Source organism: Cyprinodon variegatus, unplaced genomic scaffold (assembly GCF_000732505.1).
Source record: "Cyprinodon variegatus isolate N-32 unplaced genomic scaffold, C_variegatus-1.0 Scaffold10, whole genome shotgun sequence".
In the NCBI taxonomy this organism is placed as follows: Eukaryota; Metazoa; Chordata; class Actinopteri; order Cyprinodontiformes; family Cyprinodontidae; genus Cyprinodon; species Cyprinodon variegatus.
The window spans coordinates 2,407,194-2,432,481 of NW_015150463.1; the positions used below are offsets into that span (position 1 = coordinate 2,407,194).

Consider the following 25,288-nt stretch of genomic DNA (forward strand, 5'->3'; position numbering starts at 1 on the left):
TTCCTGACTGACCAGTATCAGGTTAGAGCATCAAGCATCTACTACGGCACTGCAGCCATCAGAACTGGCACTCCTCAGGAATGTGTTCTCTCCCCACTCCTCTTCTGCCTGTATAAAAATGCAGCACCTCAGCAGATCGGTTACATTTCTGAAGATTGCTTAAGACACCACAGTTCTTGGTCTTATTCAGACACAGTCTTCATACGGACAGGTGGATCAGGTGGTGCAATAAATGTGAGAACATGGTACCGGAGGTTGCAAAGCCTTACGGTAAGAGTCAGTTTTGCTGATAAGGATGCTACAATAAAAAGTTGAAATGTTGAAGCTAGAGCTCCATTATCCATATCTTCAAATTCTGCTCCAAATGCAGGCTAAAAATTGAACACAGTTTGATAGTCCAAGGAAAATCAAAATCCTCCAATGTCATGGAATATACATATGATTCTTGTTTGTACTGGAAAGCAACCCATTTAGGCATTATTTACAGGAACTCTGCCACTTCTACCTAGAAGTGAATAAACATGCAGGTGCTGATGCTATCCACCCTAAGAAACCTGTCAATTTTTTGCAATGCAAAACAGCTTTTGGTGAAGGTAAAGGTAAGTAGATAAGGTAGCATCTACTTAACTAAAAAAACAAAACAAATGTGGCTAAATTCTCATACCCTCATACATTTGAAAGATGTGCAGCGGTGGTTCAAGAGTGAACTCATTCTTATGGAGGCACAGAAAAGCATGAAACAAAAAAAAGGGTAATAGTTTTCAATTTAAAAGATATATTTAGAGAAGAGAGCCACATAACTAAAGAGAGATTTAATAAAACATTTAAAATGTTCCAATTAGAAATTTGTACTTTTGGTTTGAAAGTGCTAATTCTATTTACCTTAAATATTAAACAACCCTTACCATGGAAAAAAAAAAGCAAATTGCTAAATAAATATCTACCAAAAAATCAAATAAAGCAATTCTTTGGAATATTAGCTTTGTGTACATTCGTAATTCAGGAATATTTCATATATCTGACTTATTTTATCTGAAAATTACAAGAATTAACCAAACCAGAATTAGAACTTAAATAAAGCAGTTAAACTCAGCTAGAAAAAAATTAGAGTATTTTTTTTATTTGGTTCAAAATAACATTTTGCAGAAGATACTGTGATCATATCTCACCTTGACTAAAGCTACCATCTTAATTTTAAAATCATAATAAAACAGAACTGTAAAGAAAACTACAGGATTCAATGGACCTATCAGTCACTATGTCTGTTCCAGTGCATATCATCATTAGAATTTTTGTTTGTATTATGTTTCCAGTACAGGGGCCATAACAAGGGCCAGGACTAGTTCTACAGGGGCCCTGGCCTCTGTTGGCCTCTGTCTAAAAAACACACATAAGAATGTGTTAGCATCCCACAGTAACATGTGACCAAGCTGGGGCCCAGCATAGATATAACTCATAAATGCATTTTTATTACAAATCATCCAAAAAGAACCTTACAAATATTCAAAGTTTCCACACACAGGTAGTCGACCAAGCACATATTTCCTTAATTTTTGTTCCAAATATTTTACAATCTGCATAAAGACTTTTGATTTGGTTTATTAAACTTAACTTGGGGTCATCTAACAAGAATATTTGAGAATCTAGGATTCAGCCAGACAGAGTGCATTTAAAAGGTTTATTGAGAGTTCATGAGTTCAGGCAGGCAGAGTGGTAATCATAACTGAGCTGGGATATGATGACTTAACCAGTCAGGTAGAAGGCTTGATGAGGCAGATGAAGGCAGAAACTGCTAGCGACAGGCTGAACTGGCTGATTGCTCTGAGTAAACTGGATGATGGCTGAATGTTTGGAAGTAGATTGATCAGACTGGATGCAGATGGAACAAACTGGTTGCTGGCACCAAACAGTCCAGGCTTAAAGGTATAGTGGATGATGATCTTTTTCCTGGTGGATCATCAAAATAATTGGTCTAACCTAATTTTCAATCATTCTGGTGATATGTTTACGTAAGGTCGTCCTATGTACTCGTCCCCATTTTCACTTACCGGTGGTGAATCTGACATGGTAGAAAAAACGCAAATCTTCTTCTGGAAAGTAAGCTTGTATGAGCGATGCAGCAACTTTTAAGCTGAGCGTGCATGAGGAGAGATTGGCTCGTGCACGCTTTCACACATGTGCCAACAAAATATCAGAACAATATAATGTGTTTGACGAATAAAAAAAAGTTAAGAAAGGGAAACATTTTGGTGAAATCAAGTCTATTTACTTCATAGGTAATGAAAAGGCAACACATACATTTGACCAGTTTTACCGGTTTTTCTTATTTAAAAGCCAAGTTACATTAAATATATAAACACGTACTGACTTAAAACAGGCAGAACGTGAGGTTTTGTGCGTGACATAGCGCTTAAAGAAAACATTTTTTTTTTTTACAACTTATCTTTTTACATTTTATACAAAAAAAAACAAATCTCAAAATCTTTATTTCTTATAACAAAAAGCTCGTCTGATTGTTTTGTACATACCAGATGCACGGTAAGAAAAACTAGCTTCCACTTTTTATATTTAAATTGGGCTTCACTGAAGCAGCCACTGTTTCTGCTTCATCCTGAAATCCAGGAGTTTGTGTCACTGACTCTCAGAGAACTTCATGTGTCTTTCTATTCCTCCCCTCAGCTGCCCCCCTGCTGCCCCTCAGCTACGCTGATGGCCTGGCTCAGCGCTGTGAGGATGGAGGTCAGACCAATAAGATACCCATCCTCCCTGTTCCCCTCAACCCAAGGGACGCTGTGCTGGAGCTCCTTCAAATCAGGAAGAGGCATCGTTTTCCCAAAGTCTATCATCCAAACGCTGGCCTTGTTGTGGTCGTGGACAAAGAGAAGCGAGCTGCCAATTACCTGAGCAGGTAATAAGACAGTGACACATTGAACACAAAGGAAATCAAAGCAAACTATAAGCATTTAATTTCAGATGAAGGTAACATATCTCCTTTTTTACCAACCTCATGGTTTCGGAAGAACTGTGAACTCCTAAGCGCATCCTTCAGGTCCAAGAGTCTGGAGTGGTACGCGTTCTGAAAACACAAAAATCAACACAGTTATGGGTCTCTGAGGCATATTTGGCAGCTCAAATATCACACTGACAGATGTTAACTCAGACAGGGAGCAGAATAGTAATGCAGGTTGATATTTTTCTACCAGGAAAGAAAAAAATAAATAAATAAATGTTTGGAGAACAACCCTTTATTTAATATTAAAGCTCTTCATTGATGTTGCAAAGTACCTCAAACCGAGTAGAGCTTTTCTAGTTAGATTGGCTGCTTCTGCCCTCTGTAATGAGGAAGGCACCTTTCTTTTTAATTCTTTATTTTTCCCTACATGTATTTTAAAAGTGTTCCTTCTATAATCCGCTAACAATCCTGCAGCATTTTGTTCTGGTTGTGTTGATCTTCCACTTGGAAAATTAATAAAAAAAAACATTAAGGTTTTTGTTTTAATGCGAAAATGTGGAAAACATCTTCAGCTGCTCAAGAAACAAAGTGATCATTTATTCACATTTTTCCCCCTGCATATTATCAGAGCTACTGTCTGCTTGTAGTACATTGTGAAACCTTCAACTATGTATCTTCAGACAGCTTCCACGATAACTGTTGATGCAGCTAACTTTGAATTGAATGTTATTTGTGTTGTGTAAGTGTGTTTTACCAGAGTCTCCAACTGATTCCTGGTGAAGTAGAGTAACGCTTCTGTGACCTGAGACAAAGTCTGGATTTTTCTAAAATCTCGCTGGACAGTGCCGTCCTCCATCTGTCAATCCGAAATGTTTTAAAGAAAAATTGTAAAGTTATATCTACGGCATTTCTCATAAAAAAAAAAGATTGAACTGAGTTTTTCTGGTACCATGATGCCCTCAATCCTGAAGCCCAGCGTAGACGTAGAGCTGGTAGTGTCCCTCCATTGTAGGTAGCGCCATTTGGTCACTCCTTTCTGTGCATGTTCCTCAGCTGTTGGTGCTGATGGATCTACTTTTATCATCTTTTGGTACATGTCGCTTCTCATATTGGGCTTGGTTCGGGCTTTGATCAGCTCCTCCTCCTGGAATGTCCTAAGATAGAAAATGCTGACATAGCTCAAAAGGCAATTTACTGTTTACTGTCATCCTTCACAGAATTTAGAAACATTTAAAAGGGGTGAGAACTGTCGGATCACAAGAAAACAAACCTTTTGCACTCCTGTTTATTGCATTTTGATATGAAGCTTCTTGTTTTGCAGGAATTCAAGTTTATGATTCAAATAAAAAATATTTGATTTCTAGATAGTAATCCGATTAATTGAAGTCTAAGCATTTTGATTGGGGTTGTTGTGGATCTGGAATAAAAAATCTTTGTTTAATGTTTATGTTAAAATAACTGAACAATGGTAATAAGCGAAAATAAGCTTTGAATGGAAACAAGTAGTGCAGAAAAATCTAAGTACGCTTCATGATTCATAGCCAAGAGAAGATTTTAGACTTCCTCCTTTTCATTGATCAGATAGATCATTTACATGCTGCCAAATTAATGCTTCAACATGTAACCTTTGAGACTTTTGCTAAACATAAGGTTCTGCAATGTTCTGTTGGTTATGTGGCTGCAGAGTAAGCCCATCTCACTAACCGAGCTTGACAAAAGGTATAGACTTAGATAAACATTATTGTCTATTCGTTGCATTACTATAAATTTCGTTTCATATAGCTTACAACAGTGTAATGATATTGCAGTTGGCGTAAAATAAACTTGCAAATATAAAGTTCAGTAGTGATCAGAATGTAACAATTTAGGAGATGAAAGAAAACAGTTTAAATAATGGTGCAAAAAGGCAATGTTATGAAAAAGTTCAGTGCAATGCAAAATTGAATATGATTCAAAATGCAGTAGAAAAATTCAGTTGTGTTCTATTTAAAAGGGTTATAAAAGTTCAGCATGTTAGCAGTGCAAAAATAATGATGCATGAGGTGCTTTCATAAATAACTTGTTTTTCTGATCCTAGCATGGAGGTTCATCCTCCTGCACACATTATAAGTCAAATGCAAATCACTTGGAATGTGTGTAGGAGGATGGAGCTCCATGCTGCTTAAATACATCAGCGCTTCAACTAGAGGCTGGTGCGGGCGAACAGAATGGACAAAGACTCCTGCATAGCTGTTGAAAAGTCTTTAAAAAAATTAGTTTGAATCCGGTTGCCTTCCAATTTAAGCCTGTTAATTAATTAATTAATTCATTAATTGAAGTTTATTGATCTCACTTTGGAGAAATTTACCTCTGCATTTAATCCATCCCCTTGGGGAGCAGTGGGCTGCTATCATGGGGTGCCTGGGGAGCAGTGTGGGGTTAATGCTCTTGCTCAGAGACCCAGAGTTGCAGTCTGTGGGAGTGGGGCTCAAACCTAAAACCTCAGGTTTCCAACCTCTATGCTCTAACTGCTAGGCCACACTCCCACAGCCTGTTTGTGGATGCCATCATGACCAGGATGACTGAGAAGTTACAGAGGCATTTCCATGGAAATAAATTTTTTTGACAATTAATAACTGAAAAGATTTTTTTCATACTGTGTTTGAACTGCAGCATATTATTTGAGCTTATATCTGTCAATATGATTAGACTGAACTGACCAAATACATCAGTGGCGATCTCTCATTGAATACCAGAAAGGCTAAACCTCCCCTGTAAATTTCATAAACTGATTGGTAAAATATGCATTGTAAACTTAATAAACGTAGTCATTAAGCTGAATGAAATATACTCTAAAATGCATCTGATTTCACGTTTGGATTGCTCATTAATCAGCTGTTTATTCTGCTCTGGGACACAAATCTCCCCTCTGCTCTGGAGCAGCAGGACTCTGCTGGTCAGCCTCTATGAAAAATCCCTGTTGAGGTTTGTGCCTTGGTCTATTGAAGTAAGCAGCGAGAAAGTAGAGCCCTGATTGGATACCAAAATACATCACTTCCAGTGAGGCTAAACCTCTTAGGGAGCGGTGTCAAAAGTACACATTTTTGTTACTTCAGTAGAAGTATAGATACTGTTTAAAACCACTCTGGTAAAAGTTGAAGTATCAACTTGACCTGTCAAGTAACGAAGTACAAATACTTTGTTACTTGACAACTCTGCTCTTAAGGAGTCTATGGAGCGGGGGGGGGGGTCATGAAGCTGGCTGCTCGATGCTAATTGGCAAACATACTTTTGATGACAGTGGTCAGACAGCGAGGAGGTTTTCCCTCATGAGTCGAGAAGGAAAAGTTATTCAGTCAGTAATTACATCTTGTGCTGAACTAATGCTCTGGTTTCTGGACTTATTTTTAGAGCGCTTCGCAACAGCAATTTTTACCCATTGTAGTGATGTGTTTTATGCATTTCAACATTTGAATACGAGGCGTTTGGATTTCATTTACACCATCGAGGCTCCCCTGTATCAAAGATCGGCAGCCGCCACTAATATATTCTTTATACTAAAAGATCTGATTTCATAAAGACACTTAAAACATAAACTAACAAACTATTTGATGACATTAAAGAAATACGAGCTTGTATGCCGATATGTAGGTAAGTCCAACCAATTTTATCAACAATTAATTTCAACACGTGTTTGCTGTTATGTGGCATGGGGGAATTAATAATGTATGTTCTGGTAAATAAAAAGCATATACGATTCTTGTTTTTGGGCAGCCAGAAACTCCCCTTCTATAACTACAGCTATTTTAGCCTCCAATTTTATTAAAACAGATGGAACAGATTGCCATCTATTACAGATATGATAAAGAATGCTGAAAAACACCAAATTACGTTGTTTTTTTTTGTGGGTCACAACCTACCTTACTCCCATCTTGCAGTCCATGATAACAGGCCTTCTCAGGCCATTGAGTAAGTCCTCCAGGCGGATGTAGCAGTGCTCTCCTCTGGTAACTAAGCCATGGTACTGCGGAACAAAGGGTCTCAGCGCATCTCTCATCAGGCAGTCTAGACACTTCGCCTCCAGCTCACTGTAGAGTTTCAGCACCTCTCCCCCTTTGCTAACCTGAAAGTTACCTAGTGACAAAACAACACAAGGTGATACAAGAAACAGAAACAATATTCTAAGACAGTAAATCCAGTAAATATTTTTAACTGAACACTTGCTATGTCCAATGATTGATCAGTAATTTTTATCATCTTACAAACTTAATTTTTCTTCTTTGGGATTTTATCTGACAAACATGTTGGCACGTGATTGTTAAGTACTTGTAACTTTCCCTCCACTACATTTCAAAGTCAAATTTTGTACTTTCTACTCCACTCCATTTCTAGGAAGCTGCTAGTTACTCGGTCCTTTTGGCTCAGCTTTGCTTTGTTATCTCCCCAATTTCAGTATGCAAGATAGCAGTCCTTAGGACTGAATTTGGACACCACTGTTTTAGAGATTTGCATGATGTTCCACAAATGTGACAAACTCAGGGCAGATATTAGTTGTAGTTTAGAATTTTATAAGGCATATTTACTTGCCTTGTGGCCAAGTTATTCAGTGGGATGAGTTCTCAAATCAGAGTCGCAGTTTCTTTGTGGTAATAGATTCAACTTTAAACCGCTATTCTATAGTGAAATTGTGAGGGGAATTAAGACACTTCCGATTTCTTTTTGGTTTGCTTTTAAGTAAGAAATAATAATCATTATAGCTGTCTCATTTTGTGTGGCATTTTTTATGCTGAAGTTATTTACAAGTGGTGTAGAATCTGTTGCAGGTGGTTCTACGCATCAATACAGCAGATGATTTCTGATAATTACAAGGTTCTTTAAAATTACTCTGAAAATTATAAAGAAATGTACTGATATTAGAAATTTTTATTTGTATTTTTGAATACTTAAGTATTTTTTAAGTGAGTACTTCAATACTCTTACTTCAGTAGATGTTAGAGCAAGTAACTTTTACTAGTAGTTCAGTAAGATTTGAATACGAGTATCAATAGTATATCAATACTATGGCACCTCGGAGCCAATCTGATTGGCTTGGCAAGAATATAAAAACTCACAGTGGGAAATCCAAATGCATTAGCATTAAGTTAAAAACAAAAATATAGAGGAAAAAATGCTCATGAGGTGGGGAAAAAAGATGCCAAGCTCAACTGGAATACCAAATTGAATAGGGGGATTTAAAATACACCAAATGCATACGAGCAACTGATTAAAGGGCAGAAAAAAAAACATATTTCAAAAAGGAGGAAAAAGTACAATTAACCACAGAGACGTAAAAAAAAAAACCTCAAGTTTGGTGGATTATAAAACCTAACAGCTGCTGGGACGAATATCTGTGAGAGCGCTCCTTAGCACACTAAGGGTGAAGTGGTGTTTCGCTGGAGGAGCTCTTTAGTTCTGCTTCATGCATGGGGTGGGACCCAATGTCACACGATGATGTTATTTTTATCTTTCTCCCACCACCTGCATTTGCTCTGGGGAAGCTCCTAGGACAGAGATGTCCATGAAGATAATCTAAAGCCTCCTCAAAGTAATAGATTAGCATTTCCAACAAACTAAACCATAGATAGCTGATGCCACTAAGGAGCATTAGAGAATTATTTTGGAAAAGCAGACGAGAGATAAATAACTTTGGAGGAGCCGCAGAGATACTCAACTCAGGAGTAGCCACTGACAGGATGAGTGCCCTTGTGTGTTCTTTAATATCTTATAGAGGCAGCAATTAGTTATTGAGACAGCTACTGTCTCAGCCTGTCAGAGCGAGATGAATGGAGAGAATAGATGGCAATCCCAGAAAAAAACTGCAAAACACTTGTGACTGGGGAGCAGGTGTAGTTTCAAAAACTACAGCCAAAGCTATAACAGTATAGTAAAGTGACCTAGTCAAAGTTCAGGGTAAAATAGAATGAAAAGACCTGATAATTGCTTTTTAGGGCCTCTCAATTTAATCGGAGCAATTTGAGTCTTTAGGTTAGCAAAGCTGGTAAAGGCATATATCCAGCTGACATGCAGCTGTAACAGCAATGAGAGGCGGTTCAACAAAACTATACACTACAAAGGCCCAAGAAAAATACACCAGGCCTTATTTCTTTGTGTCATTTTCTTCATTATTAAACTGTAAAATGCATTAAGGGATTTAGTTTTAACATGTAAAATTGTTGGAAAAGAAACAAACACAAAAAAAGCAAAACGTTTGAGGTTCTACGCAGACTTGGTGTGACTGCATAATGTACATGCCTTGATGTCCAGCCAGCTGGACCCAGGAACTCTGGCGCCGAAGCGACCAATGCATCATGGTCAGGAAGGTTTTCCAGGTGCGACTCTGAGGGATAAATAACCAAAGAAGAAACTATGAGTTCTTCATGTGGGAGGGGGGATCTGACCTTTATCATGTCTATCTAGGTCATCCTATCAAACGATTGACCAACCTGAGAAGAAATCTATGGGTAAAGTCAAAGTCTTATTTCTGTTTTTATTCTAGGATTAAACTTTAGCAAACATCTTCTAAAAAATCTCCCTGTGAGCCAAAGGTTTAAAATGTTTATTTTCTCCAAACAGAGCATAGCTGTAAACTTAAGATCTGCTTTGTATATACACAAAACAGCTGCTACGAGACAGAGGAGTTGCACAGAAAAACAGAAAAACAAAGGCTATAGCTGATCTGAGCATGCTCAGTAGAGACGCTGGACCAAAATGAAAACATGGCTTTAGTTTATGTTGTTTATTCAACAACAATTGAGCTTTACTCTAAAATACTATTGATTCTGAATTAGTTTTTACTGTGAAACTCGCCACCATCAGTCCTACTGCTGCTTTTCTTTTTTGTTTGATGGTTCAAACACCCTGAGGCCAGGGAGTGAAAAATCTACTTTCTAGTTGTCCTCCCACTGTTTGCTCCTCCCTTAACTCATATCTGTAGCAGAAACAGCCATGCAAACGGCATTCAAATCCGACCGTGTCAAAGTCCTCTTTCAAGCCCATGCAAATCAGCTGGACCACAGGTGCAGAGAACAGTTAAGAAACATGGTTTTATTTCTCTTCCATTTAAACAAACAAAAAAAAAAACGCAGCAGAAAGATGCAGAGAGGGGATAACAGACTAATAAACTGGATAAATCCCTTGGAATGTAGATTCCAGGTCAACCATTCATGAATAAGGTGTTCTTACCTTCTTGAAGGTTTTTCTTTTAGACATTGCATCTTCTATATCACTGAAGACCTCGTCACTTTCTGAAGAGAGGTTGATGGAGGAGCAGGATGAGGTGGAGGAGTGCAGCAGCTTGGAGAGGATTGGATGCCGATGACTTGGCATATCTTCGGCCTCCTCGTTCGACTCCTCGGGGGCCTCCATGCTGCTGCAGTTCCCCTCCTGAGCTGCTGAGGTGGAAGAAGGTTTCCCATCTTGCTTCCCCTCATTGTTCTCACCTCTCTCCAAACTGGAGCTTCTCCCTCTCCAGTGTTTCCCCTCATCCCTTTCCTCATCATCATGCTCCCCTGTTATTTCACTCTCATCAACCCTCCTCTTCCCACTCCACCTTCCTCTGTCGCAGCCGTCCGTGCCAACATCGAAGCTCCCTCCTTGTCTCTCTTTCCTCCTGGACCTCCATCTGGCCCTGAGAACTTCCCGGGAATACTTTGCAGGGTCGTCCACTTCATTAGGTTTTACATGAGGCATATCCTCCTTTGCATTTGATTGGCAAGCCATTTGTAACTCCGAGTCTAGATCATTGTCCCAATCCGTGTCTTCTCCCAGTCCACCTATACACTGGCTGTAAGGAGGGAAGCTTTTAGTGGCCAGGAGCCTGGGCCGGAACTTGGCTCTGACTTCAGTGCAGCTGCTGGACGGCTCATCACCGATTGACAGATGTTGGTGCGTCTCATCTGAGAGTGCAGTACATGAGTCAGTGTCTTCTATCTCTATCCCCTCCATCTTTAAGCCCGTTCGGTCCTCTGCTGTATCCATGCTCGAGTCCCGACTGGAGCAAAGGTGGCGATTCTGCTCCATGGACACAGCATGTGCTTTTGCAACAGGGAAATATTTACAAGAGAGCCACAGTTTTGAATACGATTCAGGAAATGCATTTACAGGCATGAAAAACAAAGACAACAATTTTAAAGTTTTCTTTAAAAGGACAAGTTGCAGAATAAAACTTTCCAAAGCTGCAGGACGCCTCTTACCTTTATCCAACGTTGAGTTCAGAGAGAAGCAAAGCCTTGTGCCTGACATGGAGTTACGTCCCCCCCCTGCATTCTCTATGTTGGAACCACAGTTTGCATGTGGTGACGTTATGATGTTTCCTAAGCTTGGGTCTGGGCTGGCTGATGGAGCTCAGCCAACAGCGCCTCAGGGCACGATGACATCCAGGAATGACGGAGTCAGACACTGCAGAGTACCATGTCCTCCCTCTGCTTTTATCACACCAACTAAACTGTTAACCCCACATTACATGGAGCCCATACAAGGCAAAGCTTACCTTAAATGGTGTACGTTTTAAATGAAAATGATACCCTGATGTTTTTAATGCGTGATAGGTAAAACAAGCTTATTAAAAAAGATAGAACCTGTAAAACAAGGTGGAGCCATAATGGTTTTATCACATTTCCACTGCCTCTGTGAAACGAAAGCTTGTTTAAATAGACAAAAATAAATTCAAAATTCCACTGAATTATAAATCTACATTTGTATGTGTTAAAATTTTATAAAGAAGGCCATTCATGCAGTTAGGTGAAAAAAAAGTTACTTGAAATACATAACTGATGTCTTTCTGTATCTAAAGTGTTTTACAAATTTTATAATAGGCCTAAAATAAATCTGATCCACAAAAGTTATTTTTGAAAACCAAAATATGAAAATAAGAAAAATATTTAAAAGAAAAATGGGACATCTTGGTAATAAAATCATTTAGTTTATTGAGAAGCAACACAACAGTCAACATAGTCTAATAAGGAGTTTAGATTTAAAGTGTTAATGACCTGGAAGGGTTTTAGATAAAAAGCATTATTAAAAAATATCTGTAATTTTAAACTGTGGCTCCTTTTCCTTCATCTGCCTTCGACTTTTGCCATGGTTTGCTGATGCAATTAGGCGAGTTTAATCCTTCTACCTCATTCAGTTATTTTCATTTTCATCCATCCATCCATCCATCCATCCATCCATCCATCCATCCATCCATCCATCCCATTTCAGTTTTTTTTACTTCCGAATTCATAACACAAAGCCTCATACGATCAGAAAATATAAAGGGAGTCAATTCAAAGCACAAGTTTCCCCCAGTAAAAAGCTGAACCACAGTCTGGAGACGGGATTCCCAGTACATGAAGCAAAGTTTAGGGAAAACATTTCTATACTTCAATTTTGAAATCTTGAAACTTTTTACAGAATTCTCTGTATGAGTTTTGGGCTAAAACTCATTAGGCTGCCTTGGATTGGTACATGTCTTCCTGATTAAGTGCATGTTGGTTCTGTGTGTCTGTGTTGCTGCTAAGCTGCAGGTGGCGCTCATCCTCACTTAGGTCTGTGGGATCAGTTTGCAGGGGGCCCAGACGCTCTGCAGTATCTGTAAAAGAGTTTATACCACCAGTCAGGTGAGTTAAGGTTATGAGTGGCTGTGCTAGACCGTCTCATTTCTTATCACCTGTACTGAGACCCTTTTCTTTCCCAGGCTGGTTATTCACATCATTCCACTCTGGCTGGTGTCCATTGGTTGTGAGCTGTAACATGGACCTCAGAGATAGATCAGACTTATTACACAGCAACAGATTTGAATTCGATAAGCCTTGTAAACATGAGGTTGTCTGGTCTAAAGTCTTGCTTCCCCTCACCTGTTCAGGCTTTTGCTGCAGTCTCAACAGCTGTCTGATGTAGCTCAGGATGAAGAGGAAGCTCAGGAAGGTGAAGTTACTAGCCACGCCTATAAGGGCTGACAGGATGGGGTAGTAAAACAGCAAATATCTGAGAAAAAGAGGAAAAAAAACAATTAAAGATAGTATACTGTTGAAAACTGATCCCTAAATTTTAAAACAAATATATAAATGGTATATTTATTTACGAGAAATGTATTCTTTTTATGATATAGTTATTCATTTTCCTGTTAATTTCTTTCCTTTTGGACCTCCAGACACCTCAAAGATCTCATCAGAAAGATTCTTAAAATCTTTTTCCAGCCCCTAAATGGTGTTTTATGACTCCCTCAAGCTATATTAAAATCATTACATTGTTTGAAATGGTCGACAGAGCTTTCAAAAAGATCCTTTTTTTGTTTTTATGTTATTGTCTCAAACAAAGATAATCAGAGTAAATACAAAGTTAAGATTTAAAATGATGATTTAATGAGGGAGTGGCGGCCTAGTGCTTAGGGTATTGGGCTTATGAGGTTCTGAGTTCGAGCCCCATTTCTGCGGACTGCCACTCTGGGGCTATGAGCAAGACCCTTAACCCCACACTGCTTCCTAGGTGCCCTACGAGGGCAGTCAACTGCTCCCCGAGGGGATGGGTTAAATGCATAGGTAAATTTCTCCATTGTGAGATCAATAAAGTTAAATTATTATTATTATTATGGGGAAAAACCAGCCACCTCAACAAATCTGGGTTTGGATAAAAGTATTTTTCCTCATTGTTAAATCATTTGATCCTATTTATTCAGAAAGTTGAGTTTATTTCATCATCCTTTCATAGACCAATCTATCTCACCTCAAGCCGGTGAAATGGGCATGCACATACAGTTGAGAGGAGTAGATCTGGACCCTGCTAGATAGGACCTCGATGACTACTGTGACTGATGGGGCATACTGAAAACAAACAAAGGAAACATCAGCTTTAATTTACTTGTTTTTAGTGCCAGAAACTGAAGGAATTCCCTTCTCAAATGTCACTCACTGGGTCATCTACGAACTCTGAGAAGAGCTCCACGTCCACAACCTGCTTCTGCTCAGCTGCTCCGCTCAGAAAGGCAGGGAGGAAGAGTAGCGTTCCCAGAGTCTTCAGCAGGTCGGATTGGTACCGCAGCATTCCCTAAACACAACAACGCTATACATTTAATATACAGAGGTTGAAAATATGTTGGCAGCCCTTTAAAAATATGTAGAAATCCCTGAAACAGATTTGTTTATTGCAGCTGTAATATTTTATTTAACCTCATTTATTTAGCTGAGGATTAAATAGAAATAAAGGACCTCTAAAGAACAGGATTTTTTACGCAGTGTTTGTCAATCATCCAGGGTCATTTTCTCACCTTCGCTCAGGTGTGGGAACTGAAACTGCCATGGAAAAAGGTTGCATTGATGATCAACTTAAAGGTTCTCATTCTCCTCTTTTCAAAGGTTTTTATTTTAAAATGCCAAAAAAATTCAATTAAACAGATCCAGCAGCAAATTTTGTCAGAATTAAACCCAATATCTATTTTTCTTCCTACTCGTTCTTTGCAACAGAATGGTTCAAATATTTCATTGTGGATTGGATTAAGTGTCTCACTAAAGTGAAATATACAAACAGCTCACTTAAATCCAATAGTGAGTATACTTCAGATGTAAGACAATGTCTTCAGAGTCATATCTTATTTTTACCCTTTAAACCCCCCAAAAGATCCTGTACTCCAGTTCAATTAAGGCATTCCAAAATAAATACTTAATAATACATTTAAAAAAAATATGCAGTTTGTAGCACTGTTGTTTTGCAGCAACAAAGTCCTTGGTTCAATTCCCAGGCCAGGGTATTTATGCATGGAGTTTGCATGTTCACCATGTGCATGCATGGGTTCTTTCCGGGTACCCCGGCTTCCTACCACTGTCAAAAAACATGACCGTTAATTAACATCTCTAAATTGTGTGCATGGTTGTATGTCTCTGTGTTGCCCTGCAACAGAGACCTGTGTACAGGGTGTACTCAGCCTCTCACAGATAGACTGCCAGAGATAGGTACAGCAATGGAATAAGCGGGAGAAGATGGATAGATAGATAGAAAATACTTTAACTGAAAATATACACATGCTTTTTAGTAGCATAAAAACACCTTCTGTGTCATTCACTCAGGGATCTGAGTCAAAACAAGCTCGTCATAAGAACAAGCAGCTCTGACTAGCCCACATTGCGGCTGTGATTAAAGTTAATACAGATCAAGGCTGTACTCACAAAACGAGAGCTGGATGCCTTCTGCAGCTGACTTGCCTGAAAAACACATGACTTTAAGAATCACTGCAGAAAATTATCGTATTTAGAGCAGAAACCAAGAGTATGGCTTACGGTGCGAGCAGAGGAGGCCAGTTTGTCTCCACCCTGGGAGAAACAGGTAGTCTTGATCATGAACATTCCAACCTCATGATTGGCGGGGGAGTCAGGCATCTCCAGCTGCAAGTACATCCGATACGCCTGGCCAAATGTCAGCGCCTACGACAAACCAGAAAATGATCAGAATGTATACATTTGGTTGCTTAAATGTCCATGCACTTTGTCACATATTGAAATCACAAGTGACACATATTGTATTGGGATTTTAAATTATTAAATAACCCAGAGTATCACAACAAGGCAATGTGGTTTTCAATTTTCATAATAACAAAAGGAAATCGAGGAAACTGTGTGGAGCTTTTATGTTCTATAGTGTTTTTTAGGACCAAAACACAGACATGAGTGTGGAATGTGCATAATGAAGAATTAATCATGAGAAGGAAATAAAAGAAGAAAAGCAGTACGGGGAAGAATTACAGAAAATAAAAGGCAATGTAACAGTAGAATTTAACAAGGAACCACCAGCAAAACTGAACTTCAATACTCAGGGAAGGGAGGAGAATGACATAGAAAGCAATAATCAGAGATCCTGTATACATACATGGTTCTTGCTCCTCATCAAAGAGACATTAGCCACAGGATAAGAGCACCAGAAAGATGATGGTGATTCACAGTCTGTCCTGTAATCAAATAAAGGTATTTCATAAAAAATGTGCCGTATTATGGGTCCTTTGCAGCTGCATTTTACCCACCTGTAATAATAGTACACCGGTGCAGAAAAAGCAGCTTTGGGCATGTAGGAGAAGTAGAAGGTCCCATATAAAAAAGCAGCGATCAAAAGGAGAAGAATCACAATGGAGAACACAGTTAAGCCCTGCAGGACTCTCTGACGTGCTCGTGAGATTCCCAGAATCACCGTTTGCTGGAGCCTTAGCAGAACCTGACCGATTATGACCAAAGGTTCTCCGACATCTTCCTCTGAGGCCAGATGGTTTTCCTGATCCATAAGATCTGAAATTAAAGAAATGCAGGGTAGCAGAGCAGGGAAACTAAAAAGAAAAACACTGACCCAATAAGCACATGATGACACTTGTGAAATATTTCAGAAATAAAGCTTACTCTCATAAAGCTTCACACAGAAATAATCAGTTACAAAGGAAGAGCAAAAGGCTTCTAAGAAATGAGATCACTGAAAACCACCGAGTCCAATCCAAGTCCCACTGTGAAGCTGCTTACATCAGATGACTCCAAACTGGGCCAAGAATCAGCCTCCAGTCCGACTTCACTGGATTTAAAGTTTATCCGTTTCACAAACAGAACTATCAAAAATTGCTGCACAGAAAACCAAGAACTTCATGATTAAATCAAGTGCTATAAACCTGTTTGAACAAGGAAGTTTTGATCTGATTTACAGAAGAGACTGCTAAGGTAGACCGCTTTCAAGCCTTGCAGTCATTTTCTCAAAGATAAAACTGAATGTTTGTGACTGAGTATGTTAAAGTTCATGGATCAGGGACTTTTAATGCAAGTTCTTGAATTTATCATTCTAATTAGACAGTTCTTATCTACAAAGGTAAAAATGAAGAGGAAAACAAAAAGTCACTGATAGCTCTTTTGAAATATAAAGCTATAAACCAGCAGGAATATGTTTTAAGTTGCCCTTTTTAAGATCAGCAACTCACCGCTGGTTTGTCTTGGCCGACTAAGCGCTGTTAGGAAACTTCTCCCCGAAGTCTCTCTGTGCAAAATGATCTTGGTGAAATGTAAAAACAACTCCCCTAAGCATCTTATCATCTGTCATTGGATGGAGTTTAGTCCAGCCCACATCTACAAAGCTGCTTAGAGCTCAAACAGCATTAAAAATAAATGTTATCTTTAAGCTTTGTTTGATTCTGTCAGTTTTCATTTAAATGTATCAGTTTTATAGATTTGAAGTTGTTGCCTTTATTTTGATTTACAATATGAAATAGTTTTATCTTAAGATCTTTGAATTTTCTTATAATAGTTGCTTTATTTGCTTCCCTTTATCTTATTTTTCTTTTAGTTTACTTTCTGTCTGTTTTGCTTCTCTGATTTTCTCTCATTACCATCTGACCACCTGTTCTGTTTCTTCTTCACCCAACTGCATTCAATCCACCAATTATTCTCTCAAAAAAAAAAACTGGTGAAAGGTGAATTCTACTGTGATTGTTCTCTGTTTCCCTTTGGAACTGTTATTGTTGCCCACAATCCTTTGCATGACAGGAAGTACAGTATATGCACAGTCCACCTCCGAGTTTAACAAAAATACATCATATTAGGGTTACCAATCTGTGAAAATTAAAGAAGGCTTACTTCTGGCCTAGGCATTGTCTTCCACCATATCGACATTATGAATTTATTTTCACCTTTCCTTGTCTGTGTGTGATTTGATTTGTAAACATTTAAATCAAACCTGAATTAAATCAAACACAGAATTTCTTTTCTTAGCATTGGACAGCTCTGTCTTTAATTTTTTTTTTTTTTTTAAGTGTCCTGTCTGGCGATGTGGCAATAAGAATAATTGTCTTGATGCCAAAAAGAGACCAACAGATTTTGCTTTCACAAGAGTGGAGCAGTACGGCTATCGCCACAGTGTTCCACTTGATTTATACATATAAATAGCTTTATTATAATTCATGCAGGGAGAATTACAGATTATATGGACACTGCACTGAGTTGTTTTATTTTATGGGTCAGAATTCTCGCTGCAGAGTTTTGCACAAATTGCAGTCAAGAAAGCTCCTTCTTGTTCAGACATGAAAACAAACTATTACAATAGTCTAAACGCAAAGAAACAAAAAGCATGAATTATAAGTTCCAGATCATGCCTCGAGACCATGTTCCTTAGTTTAGAGATTATCATTAGTTGAAAGAAGCTGTTTGGTTATATGGGGTTTTAAACGTGAGACGAGGATCTAAGATTCTATTCTGGATTTAACAGGACGCCAATGAAGAGAAGCTTGGATAGGAGAGATATGATCTATGTTTTTCATTTTCATCAGAATTGTGGATCAGCTGAAAACTTTAAACAGTAATTTATGGACTTCCTGATGGTGAAGAATTACAATAGTCCAGCCTTAAAGTAACAAATGCATGGACTAGTTTCTCAGCATCACCCCTGGACAGGATGGTTCTAATTTATGCAATATTCCAGAGATAAAAGAAGGAAATTTGAGAAACCAGCTCAACATGAGATTTGAATGACAGGTGCTGATCAAAAATACCATCAGGGTTTTATACTTTATTATCTTTTGTCTTTTTTATATTCCGATGAGGTGACTGACTGATATAAAGGATTAGTTTAATCAAAATGTATGGACCAATAAAGCCCAGTGCTAAATAAAGCTTGCTGTGAGGATGGGTGTCCTGTGTTCAGAAATGTGTTATTTCACTGCTGCATTATTGCGTTGCAACTGAATATTTTGTTGTGATATTTCTAAAAAAAAAAAAAAAAAGCAGTTTTCAGAAATGTTATGACATAGAAACCCAATCACAAACGTAGGCTTGTGGACACTGCATTGATAGCTGTTTGTAACATCCCCTTTGGCAAGTAATGCCACTTGAGTAGCAAGAAAAGAATAACTGTCCCTTTCTCGTGGGATTTTGGGGTTTCATTTTTCTAGGAAGACGAGTTCAGATTGTTACAATGTCTTCCTGCCACTGCTCTTCTCAGATTGACCTGTAGTTTCTGAGCGAACATTCAGGGCTAAATTTGGTCAAATCTTTCAGTGTAACTTTTGCCTTTTTACATGATCTGTCATTGTACCTGATCAACTGCAGGATAAACTGTCTATGTAACAGGTTAACATTTTGAATTACATAGACTAGAAGTTACAAGCTTTAGAGTCATCTTCTGTAGGAAATTGTGGCTCGGTGTGTAGAGTTGTTGTCTTGCAGTTAAAAGATTTTGAGCTTCAGTCGAGTTTCTTGCTAAATGTGCTGTTTAGCCTTTCAATAAGGCCTTTAAGTGCAGGTGCAGGGTGTGATTGGGGGAATGGTCAGTATGAGGATGAAAGCACTATTTAAAGTGGGTTTGTGGCCAAGCCTGCAGTTAAGCATATCTTACATGTGCTTCATAAGAATTGCTATAAGCTCTTAGTTTAAAACCCGTTTATGTGTTTCTTCATTCTTATCCCATTATTTCCATGTAAAGTAATTTGTGGTTTAGTGGCATTTCGATAAGTTGTGTGTTGTGTAAACAAAAGGTGCCAAACTGAGGTCAGTCAGAAGATGGGTCACCATAAGTTAAAACATCTTCACACCACTTAAATATGTGCCTTGATTCTGTACATCTCATAATTTAACTTATATTGTTATTTTTTCTTCTTCTTCTTGGTCCTCCTCTTAAATATTGGTGAAAGTGCAACGTTAAAGCCAGAATAAGGCTGGAGTTTCCCTTCCACAGAGCCACACAAAACACTGAGGCTTTTATGCACTATGATGGAGAATTACAATATAACAAGCTCCTCATTTAAGTGTTCTTTTATTAGCTGACACGTGTTTTTACATAAATAGAGATTTTAAATTGACTCTTGTTTTATATAAATAATTGATTGTATTGTTATGATTTCGCAAATAAAGTTTTGTTAAAAGTCAAAAGTCCTCTTAAATATAATGTATACATTTTTAAACATAGTCTACAAAATAAAAAGATACCTTTGATTTTTTGGGAAATGGACAGCACAAGACTGCAAATGTCTGAAACATAAGCCAACTTTAAGAAAAAAAGTATGAAACTCCCCTTAAAACCAGCATGAACTATTGATGAAGATAACTGTATAAGATTACTAAAAAGTCTAAAGCTTAAGAAGCAGAAAAAATAATAAATAGCAATGTTTCAAAATGTTTTTTTTTTGGGATTTGTTCCTCTCACCCACCCCCCAAATTAAATCTGGAACACAGGTGAACAAAGAAGTATTTTTTTCCTTTTTTCTGGAGGTGAGTGTTGTTTCCTACTTCCTTGTTTAACTTAACTAGTTTGCCAACCGCCATAAAACACTACAAGAAGAAGAAAAAAGGAAAGAGCCAAACTTCCCATTTGATCCCCTAGAATAAAGGACGATTGTCTCCGACCACTTGGGGGCGCTATACTCTTACCGAATAGCAACACCGCGCCAAACTCGTTTTCAACAAGAGAAGAAGACTGTAACCGGAAAAGGCTCCAGACCTCCTGTTGCATGTAGAAAACAGCTGAAAGGTAAACTGTCTGCATGATATTTTATTAATTTCAGGTTTTTCTCTTCATGTTAGTAATATTCAAACAAAGCTAATACTAAACGGGCTTTATTTGATATCGAATCCTATTTTTGTTTATGTAAGGACATTCCGGAAACGATTCTGTCTTTTTCTTTTTTTTATTTCTTGGAAACTAAATTTTCCAAAAACAAATATATATATTTATATATATATATATATATATATATGAAAATATACAAAAGGCAAAAGAAAAACAAACAAACAAAAAAAAAAACATAAAAAAACCCAACCAAATAGATCCCTCACTGATTTTATTATTCTGTTTAGGACTGAAACTCTTGCTGATGTATTTTCCACACAGCTTCATGTTGATTGATTGACTTTATTGATCTCACAGTGAAGAAATTTACAGTATATACAGTGCGTCCACATATAACAGCTTTTTTAATTTATTTTTTTTATAGTGGTATCATTATACAGAGTTATTGCATAGGGTGTTTACAGTTTACATGGGTATTTATATAGTTGGATATATATATATAGTTATTGAACTGGGTGTCAAACATAAATAGTATAAATTGCACATTATACATTGCACAAGCATCAGATAGAAATATGAACACTCTCTGTAGTGTAAAAATGAATCATGATGGAAATGGCAAAGTTATCTCATCTCTTAAGGTTTTCTAGGCTGGATTGTGCTAAATTGTCCTCTCTGGTTGCAGGATGTCCTGTAACGCCAGCGTTACTCGTCTCCATCTGTCCTCGCTGAGAGGGGCAGAAAAAGCCCCAGTCCACCTCATGCCCTGCGAGATCGAGCACAACGGGTTGGCCCAGGTCTCCCAGTATTTCACAGCTACGATTAAAGAGCACAAGACAGGTACAACAAACAGATTCTAGTCCACTGCTTGTCATTGATGATGCCCATCTACCAGGACAACTTAACGCTGCTCCTCATGTTTCTCCCTCATCTTACAGAGTTTAAAATAGTTTTTTTTTATGCAGTAAACCTGTAATTCTCCTTCCATTCCACAGTTATGCACCACTTTATGGTGCTCTCCTAATAAAATAGACTGAGGTTCCTGGTTATAACCAATGCATCTATCCACTTGCAGAGAAGACGGTGTCTTTCAGAGGACGTGGGTTAAAGGGACAGGAGATCAGCTGTCCTCAGGGTTACACAGGCCTGGTCCTGAAGGAAGTCGACCGCCATGGCTCTGACCAGCAGGTGAAGTAATAATAGACCCTGTACACTCCAGCTCCTACAAACAGATGGAAATGGACTGTCCAGGAAAGGAGTAATATCAGATACTAGCATAAGTGTTAAAGGGATTAATTCTCTGTTTATACATGTTGCATCTCAAGGACAGGACGGTTAAGGTGAGCTCAGTGTTCGACAAGCTGACCTACTGGAACCTAGAGACTCCTCCCACTTCAGATGATACCGTGGTGATGGCGATGGACTGGCCGGAGCTGGCTGAGGCTGTAAGTCGTTTATGGATTTGGTTGTAAAAGAACAATCCAGGGTGAAACAAGATAAAACAATATCAGTTCTACCTGGAAACAAGCTTCAGTGAAGTTCCAGAGCCAGTCCAAACAAACAGTGAAATAAACCTCTAATTGTTCAGAAATCTAGAATGATTAGAGGAGTTGTGGCTTGACAGGAAATGCTAAAATTGTTTCCAATAGAGAAAAAAAAAAATACACAGAAAACTTTAACTTCAATTTATCTCTAAAGAGTATGTTAGAATAGATACAAATGAGGATTAGGGTCACAAAGCAGGTAAAAATGTGTTTTCTTTCCTATTACAGTAGTAGTATAAACAATATAAAGTCAAAAATGTATTTCAAGAATAGAAAACACAAGATGTTTAAGAAAATATTCCCCAGTTCCATTTGGTTAGGAAGCTAAAATACGGAGGAAAAAAATGAATTATTCCTATATCCTCATCCAATCAGGAGGTTTTTAGGGCTTAAACAGAGTTACTTAAATCTTATGTAAAATTAATCTTTATTAGAATTATTTTTTTTTTAAATAAAGGTTCCATCTTGCTTAAAGCAGGCTGTGGCCGTGTCATCTTTTCTTTGTTTAAAGTTTTCTCTGCATTTGAATCAAAGTTTAAATTATGTTCTTGTTGTTACATACTTAATCCTAAAAAAGGTAAACATTGTTAAAAGCCTCACATTTTTTTTCCTGGGTGACCTTAATAATCTCTAGTAAATCAAACATCAGATAAGTCTGGACTCCATGAGTCAGATTCTGTATGATAATAAAAGTTATGAATGTGAATCAAACTTGTAATAAAGAATCAGGCTCCCTCAGATTGGTTATAAATGTGACAGGTTTAGAGAAACTACTTTACTTTAGAGAAACTGCCCCACAGCATGATGCAGCCACTGTCATGCTTTACATTTATTAGTTTTTGTATGAAAGGCTTGATTTGACTCCTCTGAACAGATATCTAGTTACTTTCAGCATGCGACCCTATCGTTTTCCCCATCTGATAAAGAAGTTCACAAACTGTCCACCTATGCATCTGCTGAGTTCAGCTGTGCTGCAGTACTGCTGGTTGGACCAGGGATTCTACATCAGGTTCGGGATTATGTCCTTTTTAAATGAGGGTGACAGAAACCTGGACACGAGGCATTTTCAGTGGAAAAAATGTTTGGGCTTTGATACAGCAGGCTAATATCAAGGCTTCTGGGAGGATTTTAAACACTGACTTGGTTGTGGTGCTGCCTGGTAAGATTAGCTGGGTTATAGGTGCATATAAGCGTATATTAAGGAGAGAAAATTCACATCTAAATTCGGGGCTGTGCCTCCTTTTGTTTTTAAAATCTAGTGAAATAAATGTATCCCAAACTTTTTAACATCCTAAGCCATGAGTGTGGATACAACTACTGACTGAACTGTCTCACACTTCTAGAAACGGTTTACTCGGGAATAAAAAAACTTTTCTAAGAGGATATGACTTCTGGCTGATGCTCATGTCTTCTCTCTTCACAGATCCATGGAACAGTTGAAGACTGAAACTTTCTCATTACATCATCCCAACTGAACACCCACATCGCTGCCTATAATCCAACGATAACCTGAGTAGTATTAACTGTCCCAAACAATAGTTTTTGTACGTGTTGTTTTGTAAATAAAAAGAAAAAACCCAATTACTCTGGGTAAAGGGAATTCTTTTGATTAGTAAAGCACAACCAAAGGTTCTTTGCTGCAGAACACCATTTATTCACAAGGTGACATTTGGATGCTGAACATCGGCACTCACGAAACCCTCGATCCACTAAGAACATCAGTTTAAATTATTTTTTATTACAGAAAGTGTCTCAAAACATGTAAAACCGTGCAGAACAATAAATTCCACCATCAGGCACATACAAAGACATTAAAGATAAGGCAAACATTAAGTGGATTATCTACCCTTCATCTGGGGTTCAACCCGACGGTGAACGAGCGCCAGAGGAGGAGGAAGTGAAGAACAGTTAGAAGTGTGTTGGTCCAATCAAAGTGCAGGTGTTCAGTGAATCCATCTCAACTTTAAAGGATTGTCTTGACTTTTAAGGGATGGTTTCTTACTCAAATGATGAAATGGAGGAAAAAATGCAGGTGATGCTTCAAAAACAGTTGAAAGGAAGAAGATATTAAACCTTTTATGTGACAGACTTTCAAACTTTGCTTTCAGCTGCATCCTGTCATCACGAAACGGCACAACACTGAAATGATCTCCATCTAAATCTGCTGGCAAATCGTCATAGCAACAGGACACAAATATGCATTACAACTTATATAGGAACTAATTTGACTGCTTTTCGCTCGCTGTGGTAAAGACTTGCTGTATAATGTTACAATGCAGTACCAAGCTGAATTCACTATGACTAACATTCAATGCAACAAACTTAAACTATAAAATAATCCTCATGTATTACAAAGAGTAGCAGAGAAGTAAAAGAAGTTGTTTTAATGACTATCACACCAATATGTCTACATTAGGCAATCTAAGACTAAAACAGTGCCTCATGTTTTGTATTTGAGCTTAATGAGAAAATTGGATGGTTTCAGGCGCCACAGCTGTCAGGAGCAGGGCGTTTTTGGTCTTTAAAAACTGGTTTTTACCTGTTTTAATCTTTTGAAAACCCTTTCTTAAATAAATTTTGGACAATGTACCAAACATTGACCTTAGTGCGGAAGTGGACCCTTTGGATGAGTTTGCTTGGTGTTTCAAACCTGAAAATACAAACTAAACAGTTAACTTGTTTTTATTTAAAGTTAGGACAACGCTGTCTGTGACAAAACATGAGTAAATTTATTCTTTAAAAATACCTCTACTTTTTTAGCTTTAATGCCAATTATACATTATTCCCCACCTCCTCTTAGTATTTTAAACAGTATTCCATATACGGTAGTTTACACAAGGGGGATACACACTGAATAATATTCACTTTCATCCTCTGTACAGTGCCTTATACACTGCCTGGCCAAAAAAAAAAGTCACTCTGGACCGACTTTACCTTTGATTATGGCACGCATTTGCTGTGGCATTCTTTCGATAAGCTTCAGCAATGTCAGAAGATTTATTTCCATCCGGTGTTGCATTAATTTTTCACCAAGATCTTGCATTGATGATGGTAGAGTCTACCGCTGCGCAAAGCCCTCTCTAGCACATCCAAAAGATTCTCAGTAAGGTTGAGGTCTGGACTCTGTGGTGGCCAATCCATGTGTGAAAATGATGTGTCATGCTCCCTGAACCAGTCTTTCACAATTTGAGCCCGATGAATCCTGGCATTGTCATCTTGGAATATGCCTGTGCCAACAGGGAACAAAAAGTCCATTGATGGAATAACCTGGTCATTCAGT

At 38.1% G+C, this 25,288-nt stretch overlaps 3 protein-coding genes across 4 annotated transcripts; 1 reads left to right on the forward strand and 2 right to left on the reverse strand.

Moving 5' to 3' along the window:
* Positions 1 to 2,292: 2,292 nt before the first annotated feature.
* Positions 2,293 to 11,515, reverse strand: LOC107087689 (inositol-trisphosphate 3-kinase A-like). The gene is made up of 8 exons (XM_015379405.1): positions 11,164 to 11,515; positions 10,154 to 11,004; positions 9,224 to 9,308; positions 6,853 to 7,066; positions 3,903 to 4,107; positions 3,708 to 3,809; positions 3,005 to 3,076; positions 2,293 to 2,900 (listed from the first exon to the last, which is right to left on the reverse strand). Exons 1-8 carry the CDS (start codon positions 11,210 to 11,212, stop codon positions 2,676 to 2,678), a joined length of 1,803 nt encoding a protein of 600 aa, XP_015234891.1. The 5' UTR covers positions 11,213 to 11,515; the 3' UTR covers positions 2,293 to 2,675.
* Positions 11,516 to 11,876: 361 nt separating this feature from the next.
* On the reverse strand, positions 11,877 to 17,001 carry bscl2 (Berardinelli-Seip congenital lipodystrophy 2 (seipin)). 2 transcript variants are annotated; one of them, XM_015379383.1, is made up of 10 exons: positions 16,890 to 17,001; positions 15,960 to 16,218; positions 15,809 to 15,887; positions 15,223 to 15,366; positions 15,112 to 15,147; positions 13,862 to 13,996; positions 13,676 to 13,773; positions 12,808 to 12,937; positions 12,621 to 12,696; positions 11,877 to 12,542 (listed from the first exon to the last, which is right to left on the reverse strand). In XM_015379383.1, the coding sequence occupies exons 1-10, from the start codon at positions 16,999 to 17,001 to the stop codon at positions 12,397 to 12,399; spliced, it is 1,215 nt and encodes a 404-aa protein (XP_015234869.1). In that variant the 3' UTR covers positions 11,877 to 12,396. The 2 variants fall into 2 exon arrangements, with proteins under 2 accessions (XP_015234869.1, XP_015234879.1); XM_015379393.1 differs by having other exon boundaries at positions 12,621 to 12,709.
* Positions 17,002 to 20,359: 3,358 nt separating this feature from the next.
* Positions 20,360 to 23,589, forward strand: rnaseh2c (ribonuclease H2 subunit C). Its single transcript, XM_015379054.1, has 5 exons — positions 20,360 to 20,425; positions 21,150 to 21,304; positions 21,540 to 21,652; positions 21,790 to 21,909; positions 23,432 to 23,589. The coding sequence occupies exons 2-5, from the start codon at positions 21,151 to 21,153 to the stop codon at positions 23,453 to 23,455; spliced, it is 411 nt and encodes a 136-aa protein (XP_015234540.1). The 5' UTR covers positions 20,360 to 20,425; position 21,150; the 3' UTR covers positions 23,456 to 23,589.
* Positions 23,590 to 25,288: the final 1,699 nt, after the last annotated feature.